At 43.4% G+C, this 17,907-nt stretch overlaps 1 protein-coding gene across 2 annotated transcripts in view; it reads right to left on the reverse strand.

The window, feature by feature from the left end:
• Positions 1 to 283: 283 nt before the first annotated feature.
• The window catches only part of shisa10.1 (shisa family member 10, tandem duplicate 1), an 82,188-nt gene continuing 64,564 nt past the window's right edge, over positions 284 to 17,907 (reverse strand). For both annotated transcript variants that reach the window (XM_041191997.1, XM_041191998.1), the window contains 2 exons: positions 7,615 to 7,827; positions 284 to 2,143 (listed from right to left, as the gene is read on the reverse strand). In XM_041191997.1, coding sequence (XP_041047931.1) covers positions 1,977 to 2,143; positions 7,615 to 7,827 — 380 coding nt within the window. In that variant the 3' untranslated portion in view covers positions 284 to 1,976. The remainder of the gene's footprint in view (positions 2,144 to 7,614; positions 7,828 to 17,907) is intronic.

Consider the following 17,907-nt stretch of genomic DNA (forward strand, 5'->3'; position numbering starts at 1 on the left):
AATCAGGAGTAAAGGGCAGTCTTCCAAGTTTGGAGTTGATACAGAATATGGGAACATGCAGAGGCTTTTTACCTGGTTTCCAAATCTCTTTGATGTTGATCCTAGGAATGTTTCATGCTGATGAACTCTAAGAGTGGGGGAGCATTGGGAGAGTGAAGAAGTTCAAACACTGATACTCCCAGCTTAAAGTCAAATCAGCGCAATATCGTGTTTTAACTTGTTTGTGCTTGGTTATATGGAAGGTTCAGTTACAGCTTTAAAACAATAGATAAACTAATAATACTTTGACAGAACATGCTGATTTTATTGTATTATACAACCATTCTATTATACATTACAGTTAATGTTAAAATGTTCAAATGATACTGCAGCATCTGAATTATACCAATTGACCTGATAATATACAAATCTGGATTCAACAAATGTATCCACAAAGTCCTTGGCTACAAACTAATTAAAAAGCACAATGATAGAAAAGTGCTCATTCTGTCTCTTTGGGGGTTAGGGACAGGGATAGGGGGATTGAGGAAGGTAATTTAAAGTGACCGAGCAAATAAGATGACAGCATGGTTTTTGTTAGTAGTCAGCAGATTTCAGCTCTTATTTAGCTATTCCACAATATATCTAATTTGCTTCCAAGCCGGTCAGGGCACTAAAAGCACTTCCATTGACCTTTGTGGAGCTGCACATTAACACTTCTCTTTTGTAAAAACTTCAAACCCTCCTGTTTTTAAGTCATTAACGTAAAAGATATGAAGTTGAAAACAGTTCACGCAGCTACTGTTTTTATTTACTCGGAACGATTTTCTTTTCTTCCTTCCCTTTTCAGTCTCTCTGTGCAGCGAGCGTGTCATGCTTCCTCAAGAGATCAGGCTGAAAGAAGACAGGCTTTTTTCCAATGCTCCTTTACAGCTCACTGCTAGAAGCGGGACTGGTTCAGATGTGACTGCTTCTTTAATTTTCCCTCCATCCTTGTGTGGAAACAACTAACCTGTGGCAGGTGGCACATCTGGAGATCAAGAACTACATGGCACAGCGGACTGGGTGATACAACAGGTTGCAGCTTCAGCCTGGTTTACTGTTATAATGCACACACCTGTCTGTCTTCACTTTCAGGAATTGCCAACAACTGTTTGGAACCTTCTGCCTCAGCAGAAAATCCAAAAGCCTGGAGGTGTGAAAAGCAGAAAATCTTTACTACAAAAGACTGCTCTTCAGTTCAGCCACCAACCAGAATTGTGCCAGGCAGTTGAATTGGTAAGACCGAAGGAGAAGTAAAAGAGGACAGCGATAAACTAACAAAAGAAAAAGGAAATCCAAAAATGGCTAGCTTCTCTTTTTGCCAATTTTTTGGGGGGATAGAAGTCACCAGATGGAGCATCAGGTTCTTGATGTGCCAACTGAAATCTCAGCGATCTGTGTTGATCTACCATGCAGCTGTGATTTACCTCTGCTTTCAGCTTACGGCCAAAAATCTCCAAGAACCGAACAGCAAACACAAAATAATGCAAAAATACAGCACGTTTTCATTTCCTCTTTTAAATAAAAAAGGATGCAAAAGCAGCCACTCACAAAAGACACTTATTTAATGACAAGTAGTGAAGCGGTAGCCTTCATAGAAGGGGAAATTAGGCAAATATCTAATCACCTATGTTTGCAATGAAAGATAGCTTAAAGCAACCTTTTTTCATTTTTTTTTTGAATATACAAAACAAAGTTATGCTACCTCTGGTTTATCCAAAAGGGCTGGAAAAATTATGACCAAGATAAAATAGACTTCACACCTCCTCAGTCAAGAGACTGTTAAGAGGGGGAAAAAATAAACTCTTTTAAACATAAGTAATTTACAATTAACATTTGAACATGTTTGAAACGCTTGTGAGATAATTTCTCTCCAGCATTCATCTTGTATAAAATAGTAACAGGCTAAGATAGATCAGTAAATGCACTTGACAATAGAATTGGCCACATGTTTACTAATGTGACTTCTCTGGAGTTCCATAGGCAGGGTTGTATGGTGGCTGCACAGCGGGATTGTATGGTGGCTGCACAGCAGGATTGTATGGTGGCTGTGCGGCAGGATTGTATGGCGACTGCGAGACTGGATAGGGTGGTTGTCCTATATAAGGTGCACTTGTACCACCTGAAATAAAAAGGGAAGAGAATATTAGTGTTGAATATAATGAAGTTCATGCATTTCTGTCAAAATTACAACGTAAAAGATATGAAGTTGAAAACAGTTCACGCAGCTACTGTTTTTATTTACTCGGAACTATTTTCTTTTCTTCCTTCCCTTTCAGTCTCTCTGTGCAGCGAGCGTGTCATGCTTCCTCGAGCGATTAGGCTGAAAGAAGACAGGCTTTTTTCCAATGCTCCTTTACAGCTCAATGCTAGAAGCGGAAAAAGTTCAGTTTTGACTGTTTCTTTAATTTTCCCTCCAGACAGACAGGTCATTCAGTCCAAACAGTCCTTCTTGCTGTTTATCATCTAAACCCTTTATTCCTTTTCCCTTTACCTATCTAACCTGTTTTTATACGTAAACTTGGTTTCTGCTTTAATTAACAATATGAGTAGTGCAATCCACAGCTTCACAACCCTCTATGTCATATCGTTTCATCTGCTTCCAATCCTATTGTCCTCAATATATTCCCTTGCTTTTGATAGTGGCAATATTATTGTTGCAACTGATTAGCAGTTACACATTTCCATTCTCAGTCTTCCAAGGTGAACTTGCTGTCCACTTCATTCCCCACTTCTACCAAACACAAGAGAGATACCAGAGAGCTTTAGATTTTGAGGCCGTAAACTTGTTGATTCCTTCCAGAATTACAGGTTTTCATTAGCAGTTCCACACTAAACCTTGTCAGCCTGCGGCTTTATTAAAATTAAATGCTATGTACTCAACTTCCTCAAAATATCTTGCTACAAGAACAGTCAGTGGGGAACAGGCAGCAAGAATTTGTGAGAAGAAATAAATCTTAATGAATTCACAAAAATGTCATAATCCAGAATCCTTTAAATATTATTGGAACTTGCAGCAGTGAATGTGAAAGATGCGAGAGACATACAGCAGCAAGAACAGCAATCAAACATTTGCTCTAAACCGATGTGTGAGTAAGCGTACTAGTTATTTTACTGGGACTAAATCCAGAGAACATAAATTCAAATCCCACCATGCAGCTTCAGAATTTAAATTTGTTTAGAAAGAAATCTGCAACTAAAAATTAGACATCAGTAAAAGTGACTACAAAACTTTCAAATTGTCCTAAAAACCCAATGAATTCACTAATGTCCTTTACAAAAGGAAACTTTTACACTGTACCCCGGTCTATCTGTGATTTCTCTCCTGCACCACTGTGGCTGACTCTCAACTGCCTTCTGAGGTGACCAAGCAAGTCACTTTCTTGTATTAAACTGCTATAAAGAATATACAGGCTGCAGTGGTTCAAGAAGGCAGCCCACTGCCACCTTAGCAGGCGAATTACGGGTGGGCAATAAAGGCTGAAGTATCCAGTTACAGGATTGAGTTTTCAGAATAGTCGAGTACCTCGATGTCCTGGGATCAACACACAATGAGTTAAAGTCTCCTGGACTAGAGGGGGTTCCCAGGCATGAACTCATCAAAGCAACAAAGAGAATGCCTTAAACCCAATCACTTGGGGGAGGATTTCCCCCTCGTTGAGTAGGTATGGCAGACGGGCCTGAGAGCAGCCATGCAACAGTCCACCACCTGCCCCCGACCGCGACTTCATGCTGGCTGGCCAATTAATGGCCAACCAGTGTGACTCACGCGCTTCAACACTCAGCGCTGCCTGGGTGGGTGGGGAGATGGGGAGGAGGGCAAGCATGGAAGTCAATGCACGCACTCTCAACGAAAGCTCCCTGAAGGCACAGAGCTGCCTCGGGGGCTAAAGATTTATAACATTAAAAATAAAGATTTAAAAATTAAGGTAAACATGTCCCTTGTGATTCTGAGCAGGTACATGTTAGAAATGAGATTTAAACATCTTTATTTTTAATTAACTTCGAAAACCACATCCCGTCCATGGATGAGGTTTCCTCAAAAATCCAAAGGCCGCCTGGTCTTTTCGCCCGCCTGCCCACCGTATAGTTAGATGGCAGGGAAAAATTCTATTCAATTAATGAATTAATCAGCTTAAACAGCCCTCTTAATTGTTGGTGGGTTCACTGCCGATTCCCGCATGCGCCCGCCGACTGTAACATCACGCGAGTGCGTGATGACGTTGGGACACTTGCCCGACGTCGGCGTGTGCTATTTTTCTCCCGTTCAAGTCAGGCTCACGCCCGCCCAATGAGAGAAAAATTCTGCCCTTGAACAATGGGACCCTCACTAAAAAGGAGGATTCCCAGACACAAACTGGTTAAGCTACAAGGGGAAATACACTAGTAACAACCATGCTTGAATCACTGGGTGACGATGTGACAGTCCCACCCTGTCTGTGTTTAGGCTTCTCCTTTCTCTGCAACATGCTGTCATGCAGCTCAGATGCTAATGAGAGAAGGCCCAAGTGGGGTCCCTCCTTCCTCTCTAACCCAGCTTTGCAAACTTTGGCCCCTGTTAACTGGCCATGACCACCCAGGAATGCCCCTGCCATAGTCAAAAGACTCCTTGAAGAAAATCAACCCTGCAATACTGTCTCCAGAAGGACAGCCAAATCGGCAGGCTACTACTTAAAATCAGATTCACAAGAGAAACAGCAAGACCACCAAATTCATCCTGAAGCCAGCCAAGTCATCAAACTCCACCTTCCAAATCCACAACCGCTATCATCTAGAAGGATAAAGGCAGCTGATACATGGGAACACCACCATCTGGAAGTTCCCCTCCAAGTCGCTCACTATTCTGACTTGGAAATATATCGCCGTTCCTTCACTGTCACTGGGTCAACACTTTGGAACTCCCTTCCTAACAGCACCGAGGGTGTGCCTACACCATATGGACTGCAGCGGTTCAAGAAGGCAGCTCACCACCACCTTCTCAAGGGCAACTAGGGATGGGCAATAAATGCTGGCCCAGCCAGCGAAGTCTGCATCCCATGGATGAATTAAAAAAGAAACTCCACTGACCGTACACCCCTTTAATTTCTCTGTAATCTATTTGTGTGTGTTTGTGAACTTTTGAGTGTGTATACACCCTTGCAAGTCAGAGTATATTTATTATTTTAGTTAGACTGGGTTTAGTACAATGAAACTAACTTCTTTCTTTGTTAAACTCAAAAAAACCTGCTCAATAGGCACTTTTTATGATCGCAGTGCGTAAAACACTGAATTGGCAAGTGTATCCTTTCCACAAAACAAACTGTTACAGTCAAGTGAGGACTGGGATAAGAGGGGAGCCATTCGACCCCTCCTCACCTGATTGATCCCTACATTCTGTTGTTACAAAGGTAAACTTAGCAAGTGAAGTGGGTGCAAGCCTGTATGCTGTACTCATACTGAAATCGTGAAGTATGATGGACCTGAGAAGTCATACTACAATCATGAAGTATGGAAGTCTCAATAAAGACCTGTTACTGCATTATTACAATTAAATGTGTGTATACTCCAGTGTTTAAAGTAACAAGACAATCTGGAACAAAAACAATAGTTCAATATCAAAAAAAACAAAATTTCTCATTTTGGTAGCATTTGAATGTTTCAGATACAAAAAGTAATGTTGGTGTTTTTTTCAAAAATTGCTTTATCAATTTGAAAGCCTTTGCTCATAGATAAGTGCTTTCTAATGCCACTATAATCTGGTTACTAAGCTGGCAGACTGCAGGTATATTTTACTGCTTGACAAAATGTTTCCACAATGCAAAATTTAATCATATAGCAATTTTTTTGAGAGGACATGAATACCTCGAATTGAATTGGTGTGCAAAAGTACCTTACTGCTCCGAACTGTTTAGTTAAATTTAGTTAAATATTTTGGGATAGTTGAGACATTTGCATTTGATAGCTGTGAAATCAGATGAACTACAATTACAAGACTTGCACCAAATCAGGGTTGAGCCTCGCTCACTGTTCAGAGAACTGGTGGGAAATGCCCATCAGTTAAGTGTGCGAGGCTTGATGGAATCAGGCACTTGAGTGGTCACTGTTGGTACTTCCCTGCATTTTAGGTGCCCAGCAGCACAAGTTCCACCCGCCAATTAAAAGGTTGACAGCTCTACATGCTGCCAGCGCCAGCAGCAGTGGTGGCAACACACCCATCGAGGCCCAGAATCAACATATCACTAGGGACCCCAGACTATAGGTGAGTGAAGCGGGATGAGGATCGGGGAGGTGGGGAGGGGAGTGCGGGCTCAGAGGCAAGGCTTTCAATGATTCCCACCTCGCCACTCCGCCTCGGCCCACACCCTCACCATTGCCGGGTCCCCGATCCGGCACAGAGTGGGAAACGGGCAGGGTTTGCTGGGCGGACTTCAGAGGGGGTGGGAAAGCTCTACGGCCTCCATCTAAACCTCGAGCCGTTACTGAATTGTGCTCAGGGGGAATGGGTGCCAATTGGCTCATTAATTACCCAATTGACATCCTGCCTCCGGTGGATGGCAATCCTGTGCCAGCCCTTTCTGCCCTCTGACTTAATCGGGAGAGGTTTAGCCACCGGAGGGCTGATCCAGGGCCTCTCTTGCGACCAAAGGGCTGCCGCCATGTTTCCCTCCACAATGGGCTGCATTAAATCCAGCCCAGGAAATTTCAGAAGTTAAGCGAGTGAAGACCTTGAAATTACATCCGATAACAGTATATTCATATGAAACATCTTGTCCATTATTTAGGTGAGGGTGTTAAATCTTAAATAAAACTGTTAATGCCTCTGCTAAAATAACGAACAAGGAAATTCCATACAAATGCATTAAGGCGTCATACTCGGTCACAATGTAATTCCCAGCCCAAACAGTATCTATTTAAAACAACCATAAAAAGTGTCAGAATTTTCACACATACATTTGGAGATATTCTAGAACTTTCTCACACCTTCTGACTTTTGAAAATTAGTTGACATCAATAATGGAAGTGTTTGTGGCCAGCCGACTCAATTACGGTAATGGGAAGACATATAAACACCACACGAGCTCAAAGATACAGCTCAGCTTTCTCCGCCACACCTTTCCATTCAAGTCTTTCAAAGCTTCGGCCTTTTGCATGATCTTTTCACCACTGGCCAAGGGTACTGATCTTCCGCCATAGGACCCATGTGTCATCTCTCTGACTATAATAAATGATAGTCATTATGGCAGGGAAGCTGTGCTGCTTTTCGTGAGGAAGGTCAAGTGGCAGAGACCAGGAAGAAGAATAAAAGGAAGCACTGACTGTGCTTCTGTCACACTCTTGTGTACACTCGCAACATACAGTATAGACACTTATGGAAAACAAAATGCAATTAAAGTCATGCTTGTTCTCTTGTTTCTTCCTTCAAATATGATACATTTGTACCAATCTATTAGCAATCTTGCTTATTGAGTATGTTGTATTTTAAATGAGTCGATGGCACAACACACAATTCGTCACTTCTCATGACATGCAGTGAAATCCTACTCCAATGTAGAAACCAGATATCTGCATCACAAAAGTTGTATTCCTGAGTACTGCTACATTAAGCTTACTTACTTGCTACAGTATCTTGATATGAAGGTGGCTGGCCAGAATATGGAGTTGGATATGGTGGTGGATAGGGACTACTTGCAGGATAGGGACCTGGTGCCGGCTGCACTGGCATAGGAGTATATCCTTGATACGGAACAAAACCTTGTGCTGGTACTTGGGGTTGCTGTGGATATGCGGACTGCACCACCGTAGTTGTAGTTGAGCTTGTAACAACAGCTAAAGAGAATGATAGACAAAATCATCAGTTAGTTTATTAAAACTAAAATTAAGCTTTTATCAAAAAAATTGCTAAAAGGAAAGTATTCCTGGAGACTGGTGGAGAACAGTACTTTGAATGCAAAACACTTCTCCCCAAAAAATGAAACCTGGATGGGGAGGGGGTTGCATAGGCTGCTGTTAAGTCAACCCAAGTTGCAATATCTCCTTTTCAATCTACTAAATTAGAGGAGGTATTGCAACACAGGTAGATTTAAGAGCAGTTTACATAATCCACTACAGTCAGTGAAAAGGACTTGTTCATTTGTCTCCCTCTTACCAGCTTTTATTGGTCTGAATGGAAAGTAGCATCTTTCTGCTTCTGGATGTCAACCCTCGCCAGGGGCCAATGTTTGGTACCAGCTGTATTCACGTGACAGCTGCACTTCAACCAAGTCTTGAGATTTGTATCCAAGTAAAGCAAGTGGCAGCCAGAGCTGCCATTCAGGTGAACGCTTGGAGCAAGTTACTACAGTAATTTCAGAGAAAATAATGCCCATTAGGGAAGGAAACCTGCTCTTCTTATCCAATCTGGTCATGGTTCATAGCCATGGACAAAGATTTAGTGGGAAGAGGTTTGAGTTTTAAATACTAAATTTTAGCTAAATAAGGAGTAGAACTGGCGCTAAAACCTTTGGTGTTAAAAAAGGGCATAGATGAAACTGATAATTTAATGTTAATTTGAACTAAAATAGGAGTTTGTGCGGTCACCCAAATTCAATAGGAACTGGATTCAAATTGCCAAACCGTTTGCTTCAGACGAGAATCAGGGTGGACTAGTTTTGAATCTAGTCGCTGGAGGTCAAGATGTTAAAGCTACAACATAATAGAACTCAAAGGTGATTTATCAGATTGTGGCTGCTGCAATGAATGTCAATTGCCAGAGTTGTTGGTGAGCAATCACATCCAGTCAGAGAGCTACAACTGTGATCCAATAATTGTCTCAAGTTTACTAGGGGGTTACTATTGCAGTGTGGTTAGTACATATTGTATGAACAAATGCATCGGATTAACCCACAAATTTCACCATGATGTTTGAATGCGATCTTATAACCACAAAAATTAAGCTTGCGTTGTTAATAATCATCTAAATTCTGAGGGGGATCACTGCCTGGAATTCACTCCCATGTACTTTATTTAACTTTACGTATCTCCTGTCAAGATGCTGACTTCAGTTCTTGTTTCCATTCATTATATTCAGTGAGTACATCAGCGAGAGTGGTGCATGATTACTTATGATGAGCTCAAACTTCACACTAGCAATTGAAAGTGGTTAAGAAATGTCCATTTTGAGTGTAATGCCATCCACAATAGGGAATACTTTAAAAAAAGCACAAAAAAATGCCTGTTACGGAATTGTTGATTTAATGCCTTGGTTGGTAGGATCATTTGCTAAGTTTATGGTGTTACAACGACCATTAGAATCACAGCAACAGAAAATAACCTTCATGGGACTTCATATGTTGACTAAGCAGATAAACCAAGAAAATAGAATGTCACTAGACCAACTGTTACATAGTAAAAGTATACAAAATAAAATACATACACGCCTTTCTATTCCTTTCACTGGATAACATTGTAATCCAATTTAAATGTACACAGGTTTTTTTTATTTCCCCTCCCCCCCCACCATCCCCTCAAGTCAAACTTCCTTACAAGTAGCCTCCCTTTCAAACAAGTAACCATTGTTTCTTCACAAGTTAGTGTCCATAATTAATGCAAGTTGCTTAGCTGCACTTTACGACTTAGCACACACACATTCCTCGTAATCAGTCACAACCTACAGTACGCTGGTCTGTGCTCAGATTTACTCTAGAAGAAGCCATTTACTGGCAGAACACAACTGCACTTCAGTAGTTTAATAAAATCTGTGGTTTAGTGCTGTGAATAAGGCAAAAACCTCCCGCTGAGAAGATGATTGCTAGCTGAAAGGGCCTTAATAGAGTTTATTGCTCATGATATGCTCTTTCAAGGAGTCACAAAAAGACCATGAAACAATCATTTTCCCCACAACTTTGTTCTGTTCACAAGCATAATGATATTTCCTCTGGCTGGGGGGTCTAGAACAAGGGGTCACAGTCTCAGGATGTGAGTTAAGCCATTTAGGACGGAGATGAGGAGCAACCTCTTCACTCAGAGGGTGGCGAACCTGTGGAATTCTCTACCACAGAAGGCTGTGGAGGCCAAGTCAATAAATATATTTTGGGAGGAAATAGATTTCTGGACTCTAAAAGGTGACAAGGGGAATAGGGAAAATGCAGGTGTACGGCGAAGAGATAGAGGATCAGCCATGATCATACTGAATGGCAGAGTAGGCTCAAAGGGCCGAATGACCTACTCCTGTTTCTACTCTCTATGAGTCTATAATCCTGACTCCACTGTAGTCCACTATGACGGTTCTCATGTTGGCTTTACCAATCTTGGTCTCCTAGCCTGTTGTCATAGTGATCTGATGCTTTGTGGTGGGGTTGCGGTGGGTGGGTGGAGGGGTGCATTTCTGATGCACCTGCCCCCATTATACAAATGACCCTGACCCCATAATTTGAGAAGGGGTCTCAATCTCTCAACTTAGGGCCCACTCCACCACCCTTTCATAGTCAGAATGACACCATAGGAATTTTGCAGCCATTAACTTAAACAATTTCAAACTTTAATTGCCTCTTAAATCCTCCACTCCATATTCCATTTTGGACATTCCCCACTATTACTTGCATTTATATAGCACCCTGAATGTAGCAGGTAGCTCTTTCGAGTGCAAACCTGTTTCCATCTGTTTCAGATGAAGTTATTTTGTTTCCCATTGTGAGATTTGAACTCTTGATACTCTTTTTGAGTAAACCTGTTTCCATCTGTTTCAGATGAAGTTACATTGTTTCATAGTTTGCCATTGTGAGATTTGAACTCTTGATCTTGGGGTTACAAACCCAGTATCATAACCACTTGGCTATTTAGGCCAAGCAAGATGTAACTCTTTCGAGTAATGTAACTCTTTCGAGTACAAACCCATTTCCATCTGTTTTTTCAGATGAAGTTACATTGTTTCATAGTTTGCCATTGTGAGATTTGAACTCTTGATCTTGGGGTTACAAACCCAGTACCATAACCACTTGGCTATTTAGGCCAAGCCTGAATGTAGCAGGTAGTTGCATGACCTGGAGGAGGGGGGAAATTAGGAGCGGCTGACAATGCTACTTAAGAGACAGGTGTTTATTATAGGTAGCTAGTGAAGGTGCAAATTAATGCATCAAGATGGGAGGTGGCTGTGGAGAAAGTTCCAGAATATGAGTGTGAAATGGCCGAACATTATTCCACCAATGCTGTAGTGGGGAGGAAGACAGAAAGAGAGGGATACAGAAAAAGGAGAGGATGCAAGCAGTGAAACCGGCCATGAGGAAGATGCAGAGATAGGGAGAGCAAGGCTGCTGTTGGATTTCTAGATGAAGACAAGTATTTTGAAGCTGTTGCGCAGGAAGCATTAGAGGCTGAGGGGTACTTGAAACTGTGTGTGGAATAGGATATGGCCATGGAGCAGTTGGAATTAATAGAAGTTAGTAAGTCAGTAAAGTGCACAGTGGGCAAACTAAATCTGTAGGTGACAAAGGTGCACATGAATTGCCAGTGCAGAAGGAAGCCATTCGGCCCATCAAGTCTGCACTGACTCTCTGAGAGAGCATTCTGCCTAGTCCCGCTCCCCTGTCTTATCCCCTTAACCTTGCATATTCTTCCTTTTCATCTAGCAGTCCAATTCCCTATTGAATATCTCAATCAAACCTAGTTCCCTCTCAGGAAGTTCAAGTGAAGTCAGGTGAGGCAGGCAAAAAGCTAAATAATATTTTGGAAGTGGAGTCAAGTCTTTTGGTGACAGACCCTGCTTCCATCTTCAAAACGTTACTTGCCCCTCTCCCTATCTGACCCGACTAAAGACAGATCATCTGTTTATCTTATTGCTGTTTGTGGGATCTTGCTAAATGAAAATTTACTGCTGTATTACAATAGTTACTAAATTTCAAAAGTGATTCTTTAGCTTTGAAGTGCTTTGGGATGTCCTGAAGCCATGAAAACCATTAGATCAAGCTTTCTTCATAATGTCCAAAAACAAGTTTAAGAAACATGGTAGATACTGAGAAATCAATGTTTGAGAGAGAACTTTGTCATAAAACATGGACCACCGTTTTAACTAATTTTACCAATAAAGGACAGGCAAGTAGTTTAACTTCAGTTACTGAGCATACTTTGAAGAATTATAATATATCTCAACTTCTTACAATTAAGGAGTTCTGTACTATATTCCTCTTGGTTAAATAAATAAAATGGAATAAAAGCAAAAAATTGTAGATGCTGGAAATCCAAAACAAAAATAAAAATAAAAATACCTGGAAAAACTCAGCAGGTCTGGCAGCATCAGCGGAGAGGAACACAGTTAACATTGAGTCCGAATGACCCTTCAACAGAACTAAGTAAAAATAGAAGAGAGGTGAAATATAAGCTGGTTTAAGGGGGAGGGGGGGGGGGGTGGGACAAGTAGAGCTGGATAGAGGGCCAGTGATAGGTGGAGAAAGCCAAAAGATGTCATAGACAAAAGGACAAAGAGGTGTTGAAGGTGGTGATATTATCTAAGGATTGTGCTAATTAAGGGTAGAAAGCCAGACAAGCAAGGTACAGATAGCCCTAGTGGGGGTGGGGTGAAGGAATCAAAATAGGCTAAAAAGTAAAGATAAAACAATGGATGGAAAGACATTTAAAAATAATGGAAATAGTTGGGAAAAGAAAAATCTATATAAATTATTGGAAAAAAAGGGGGGAATTGAAAAGGGGGTGGGGATGGAGGAAAGAGTTCATGATCTAAAATTGTTGAACTCAATATTCAGTGCAGAAGGCTGTACAGTGCCTAGTCGGAAGATGAGGTGCTGTTCCTCCAGTTTGCGTTGAGCTTCACTGGAACAATGCAGCAGGCCAAGGAAAGACATGTGGGCATGAGAGCAGGGTGGAGTGTTGAAATGGCAAGCAACAGGGAGGCCTGGGTCATGCTTGCGGACAGACCGAAGGTGTTCTGCAAAGCGGTCACCCAGTCTGCTTTTGGTCTCTCCAATGTAGAGGAAACCGCATTGGGAGCAACGAATGCAGTAGACTAAATTGAGGGAATTGCAAGTGAAATGCTGCTTCACTTCAAAGGAGTGTTTGGGCCTTTGGACGGTGAGGAGAGGGGAAGTAAAAGGGCAGGTGTTGCACCTTCTGCGGTTGCATGGGAAGGTGCTGTGCGAGGGGGTTGAGATGTAGGAGGTGATGGAGGAGTGGACCATGGTGTCCCAGAATGCCGCCGGGGGGGTGAAGGGAAGATGTGTTTGGTGGTGGTATCATGCGGGAGTTGGCGGAAATGGCGGAGGATGATCCTTTGAATGGGGAAGCTGGTGGGGTGATAAGTGAGGACGAGGGGGACCCTATCATATTTCTGGGAGGGAGAGGAAGGTGTGAGGGCAAATGCATAGGAGATGGGCCCTATCAACCACCGTGGGTGGAAAACCTTGGTTAAGGAAGAAGGAAGACATGTCAGAGGAACTGATTTTGAAAGTGGCATATCAGAACAGATGCGATGGAGGCGAAGGAATGAGAGAATGGGATGGAGTCCTTACATGAAGCGGGTTGTGAGGAGCTGTAGTTGAGGTAGCTGTGGGAGTTGGTAGGCTTGTAATGGATATTGGTGGACAGTCTGTCACCAGAAATTGAGACAGAGAGGTCAAGGAAGGGAAGGGAAGTGTCAGAGATGGACCATGTGAAAATGATGGAGGGGTGGAAATTGGAAGCAAAATTAATAAATTTTTCCAGGTCCAGACGAGAGCATGAAGCAGCAGCAAAGCAACCATCGATGTACCGGAGAAAGAGTTGTGGGAGGGGGCCGGAGTAGGACTGGAACAAGGAATGTTCCGCATACCCCATAAAGAGACAGGCATAACTGGGGCCCATGCAGGTACCCATAGCCATTTATTTATTTAGAGGAAATGAGAGGAATTTAAGGAGAAATTGTTCAGTGTGAGAACAAGTTCAGCCAGACGGAGGAAAATAGTGGTGGATGGGGATTGTTTGAGGAAGAAGTGGAGAGCCATCAGACCATCCTGATGGGCGATGGAGGTGTAGAGGGATTGGACATCTATGGTGAAGAGGAGACAGTTGGGGCCAGGGAACTGGAAATCGTTGATATGATGTAGGGTGTCAGGGGAATCACGGATGTTGGTGGGAAGGGACTGGACAAGGGGTGAGAGAATGGAGTGAAGTTGGCAAGAAATGAGTTCCATGGGGCAGGAACAGGCTGACACGATCAGTCTGCCGGGACAGTCCTGTTTGTGGAGTTTGGGTAGGAGGTAGAAGCGGGCCATCCGAGGTTGGGAGACTATCAGGTTGGAAGCCGTGGAAGGAAGATCTCCAGAGGAGATGAGGTCAATAACAGTCCTGGAAACAATGGCTTGATATTCAGCGGTGGGGTCATGGTCCAAGGGAAGGTAGGAGGAAGTGTCTGCGAATAAAATAAAATGGAATGTTGCCCCTGAAAATTGTGGCAGCATGACAAGTTCTCACAGGCTCCTATGAACGTGAAATATTTTCCAGTTTACACCAAGTGAAGCAGCATACGTAAATTCAGCTAAATGAGTCATTCATTCAGGAAGCTAGCAGCTTGTGGTCCACTACATCCAGTGACACAACTTTCTTCCCACGTGTAATTCCCAGAACATTTAGAAATACAGAGAGCTCCAGTTAAAAAGAAATACAGTTTGGTTGTTTAAAAGGGGTTTAAAATGGGGTTCCATAGATGCTACCAAGAATGAAGGATTTCTCCTATTCCACTTCCATGTACCCAGGGCCACCAACATCCTTCTTAACTATCCTTATTTAGAGTGAAATGTTTACTATTTAACGTGCCCACACAATTTCTGGTTTTGGTTAAGAGTTCCACCCTGTACACATGGGAAATTATGACAACCTTGTAACCTGACCCTCGTATAAACTGCTTGCTCTGTACAAGCACTAAAACCTACTGACCCATATTTAGCTTTGGCAACAGAAAGTAATCCCCCTGGGAAGCCTACACTTTAGACAAATATTGTTAATACCATGTCTTAGTTTCCTGACTTATCAGTGAGCTACGGGAAACATGATAATTCCCTTTGCCAATGATATTAAACATTGAATCAATTCATTTAGGGAAGTACAGCAGAGAGACAAAAGTTACAAAAAAGCCTCTACAAGGGTGCAGCCATACTGATAGTTTTGCATCAGTGCAAAGTAGGATTGCTAACCCTCCAGAATTGTCCTGAAGTCTAAAGGAATTAACAATTAATCTCCAGGACACTGCAGCAAGTAAACCATGAGAAAAATTATAGCGGCATTGGAAAAAATGCTGTATTTCCCACCCCGTACAACCCCACGGCCCCCACATTTCTTTTGACCATTTCCATTCATTAGAGTTGAGAAACAGGTCATTTGATCGGCGGGGAAAGGCAATTAGAGGCAAGTGGTCATGTGATGAAGCGTCCAGCATCACATCCAACTGGAGTTGGCATCCCGAGTGAAAAATGGTTTCCATTTCACAGTGAAGCATTAGTGACAGCATAACTCATAAATTTGGTTAGGACCGCATTCCAAAGAGTAGAAAAATGCTCAAAGTTCCTTCTTACATCTCTGGGTACTTTGATAACATAAAATGGAGAGGGTAGCAGGGGTCGGGGGGGTTGCAATGTTTTGAGAGGGTGGGCAAACTCACCCGCATCTCAGCATTTGAAGCTTAATGGTCGAAACAGAGCACTTTGCTGGCCCAGAGTTACCAATCTGGAACCAGCCAAAATAAATCAGGTACTACCTGGCTAGAGTCAATTCTGTAGCTCCTGGCCAAAGAGCAGCCCAAGAAACACTTGTTTTTTTGGTACCCATATTGCACAGGATTTTCTTTTTCATTTACCTGGTGGTGCGTATTCCTAGTTGGATTTACAGTTTACAGAGTTAAATTGAGTTTTCTCACTACCTTTGACTTTTCTGTTTCAATGTACAAGATTTTGAATTGCAGACTTAAATACAATTATATAGATTGTATATATTACACTATATCTGTAGAAAAATTATGAAAATTATGCAGCAAAACCCAAAAGCAGCTTCAGAAAAATGTAAAATTTCAGCTAAATGCAATGGGTCAACTATATGTAGCCATTAATGTGTAGAGTGGTGAGCCCCTAGGACTCTTGTACTACTTCGACTTCCAAAAGGCTCATGAACTTGATACAAAATAATTAAATTTGCAGATGATGGCAAACTAGAGGCACAGTGGAATCGGAAGAGGCACCTCAATTTACAGACTGAGTGGGATGTGGACAGAACAGTGGCCGATGAAATTTAGAGTGCACACAGAGGAACATAAGAAATAGCAGGAGTAGAGCATATAGTCCCTCGAACCTGCTCCGCCATTCAACATGATCGTTGCTGACCTTTGGCTTCAAGGTCACTCATTCACCTAGGCTTTTGTAACTCGTTTGAATACAAACACATTTCCATCTGTTCCTATTCAGATGAAGTTACATTGTTTCATAGTTTGCCATGGTGAGATTTGAACTCTTGATTGTTTCATAGTTTGCCATTGTGAGATTTGAACTCTTGATAATCTTTTAAATGAAAACCAAATCAACAAAATTGGGATAAATCAGGCACAGCCCCTAATTCAGGTCAGCTGTAAAACCAAGAACAAAGTTTAAAGGAAACTTACAAACTTTAAATCAAAATGTGATTAAAGGGGTCAACAAAACACCCCAGTCCCCGCGGTGCCCACCGAGCACGGAAGGCCTCGAGAGTGCCAGCAGACACCGCGTGCTCCTTCTCCAGGGACATCCGGCAGCGAACGTAGCCGCGGAAGAGGGACAAACAATCGGGCGGGACTCCCCCGTCGATCGCCCGCTGCCTGGACCTGTTAATGGCCAACTTGGCCAGGCCCAGGAGCAGGTTCACGAGGAGGTCCTCCTCCTTCCCGACCCCCTTCCGCACCGGGTGCCCATAGATCAGGAGCGTGGGGCTGAAGTGCAAACAAAACATCAATAAAAGGTTTTTCAAATAACTAAAAAGGGAGTGCAGCCTACAACACCCTATGTATACATGGTCCACGGACTCCACAAGACCGCAAAAAGGGCATGTGTCCTGAGAGTCCGTGAACCTATGCATCCTCTTATTATAAGGGACTGCTGCATGCAACACCCTCCAACCCAGGTCCCCGATAGAAAGGGGGAGGACACCTCCGTAGAGGGCCTCCCATCGAGGGCCTCCGCCGCCGGACGGCAACAAGGCACGCCAGGGCGTGTCCGGTCGACGGACAAGGGCGAGAAAATGGAAGGTGTGCAGCAGCAGTCCATACAAAAAGCCCCTCTTTGCCGTGCCAAAAGGCACAGAGGGCATGTCCCCGAGGCGGCTCATATTGCGGGGCACCAGCACCCGAGGGAGGGTTCGGGGCTTGGGGCCAATGTGGAATTCTGTCCGAACAGGGGAACGCTCAGACGGAAGACCACCGCGCACCTGGGCCACCTCAAGACCTAAAATAACGTCGGGTCCGAGCACGACCGTTCTCAGGTCTTGGATGGCATCGGCTGCGACCTGGACACTCACAGACGCGCGTTGCGCCAACTCCTGCGGGAGCATCCAGCCCAGTCCTCCGCCACCCAGCACGTCCCCGATCCTGGTCACCCCTGCGGCCACAGCCCTCCTCTCCACCAACCACTGAAAAGGACGGAGGGGCGGATTCCTGAGCAGCGGCTCTCTGACGATAGCCGCTACTCCTGACGGGGGAGAGCTGCGTCGCGAGGCGACCACTTTCCAGACTTTGATCAGGTCCTGGTAAAAGACGGGCAACGCCTGCAAGGAGCCACCGAGGCCCAGCTGTTCTATAAACAGGAGCTGCACGTCATAATTCAGGCCGTGCACCTGACGGAAGAAATACGTCATCAGGGCACACCATCTAGGAGGAGGCTCAACGTAGAGGTATCGCTGCAGGGTCTGAAGGCGGAAAGTCGCCACCTG

The sequence above is a fragment of the Carcharodon carcharias genome, chromosome 7 (assembly GCF_017639515.1).
Source record: "Carcharodon carcharias isolate sCarCar2 chromosome 7, sCarCar2.pri, whole genome shotgun sequence".
NCBI classification, from domain to species: domain Eukaryota; kingdom Metazoa; phylum Chordata; class Chondrichthyes; order Lamniformes; family Lamnidae; genus Carcharodon; species Carcharodon carcharias.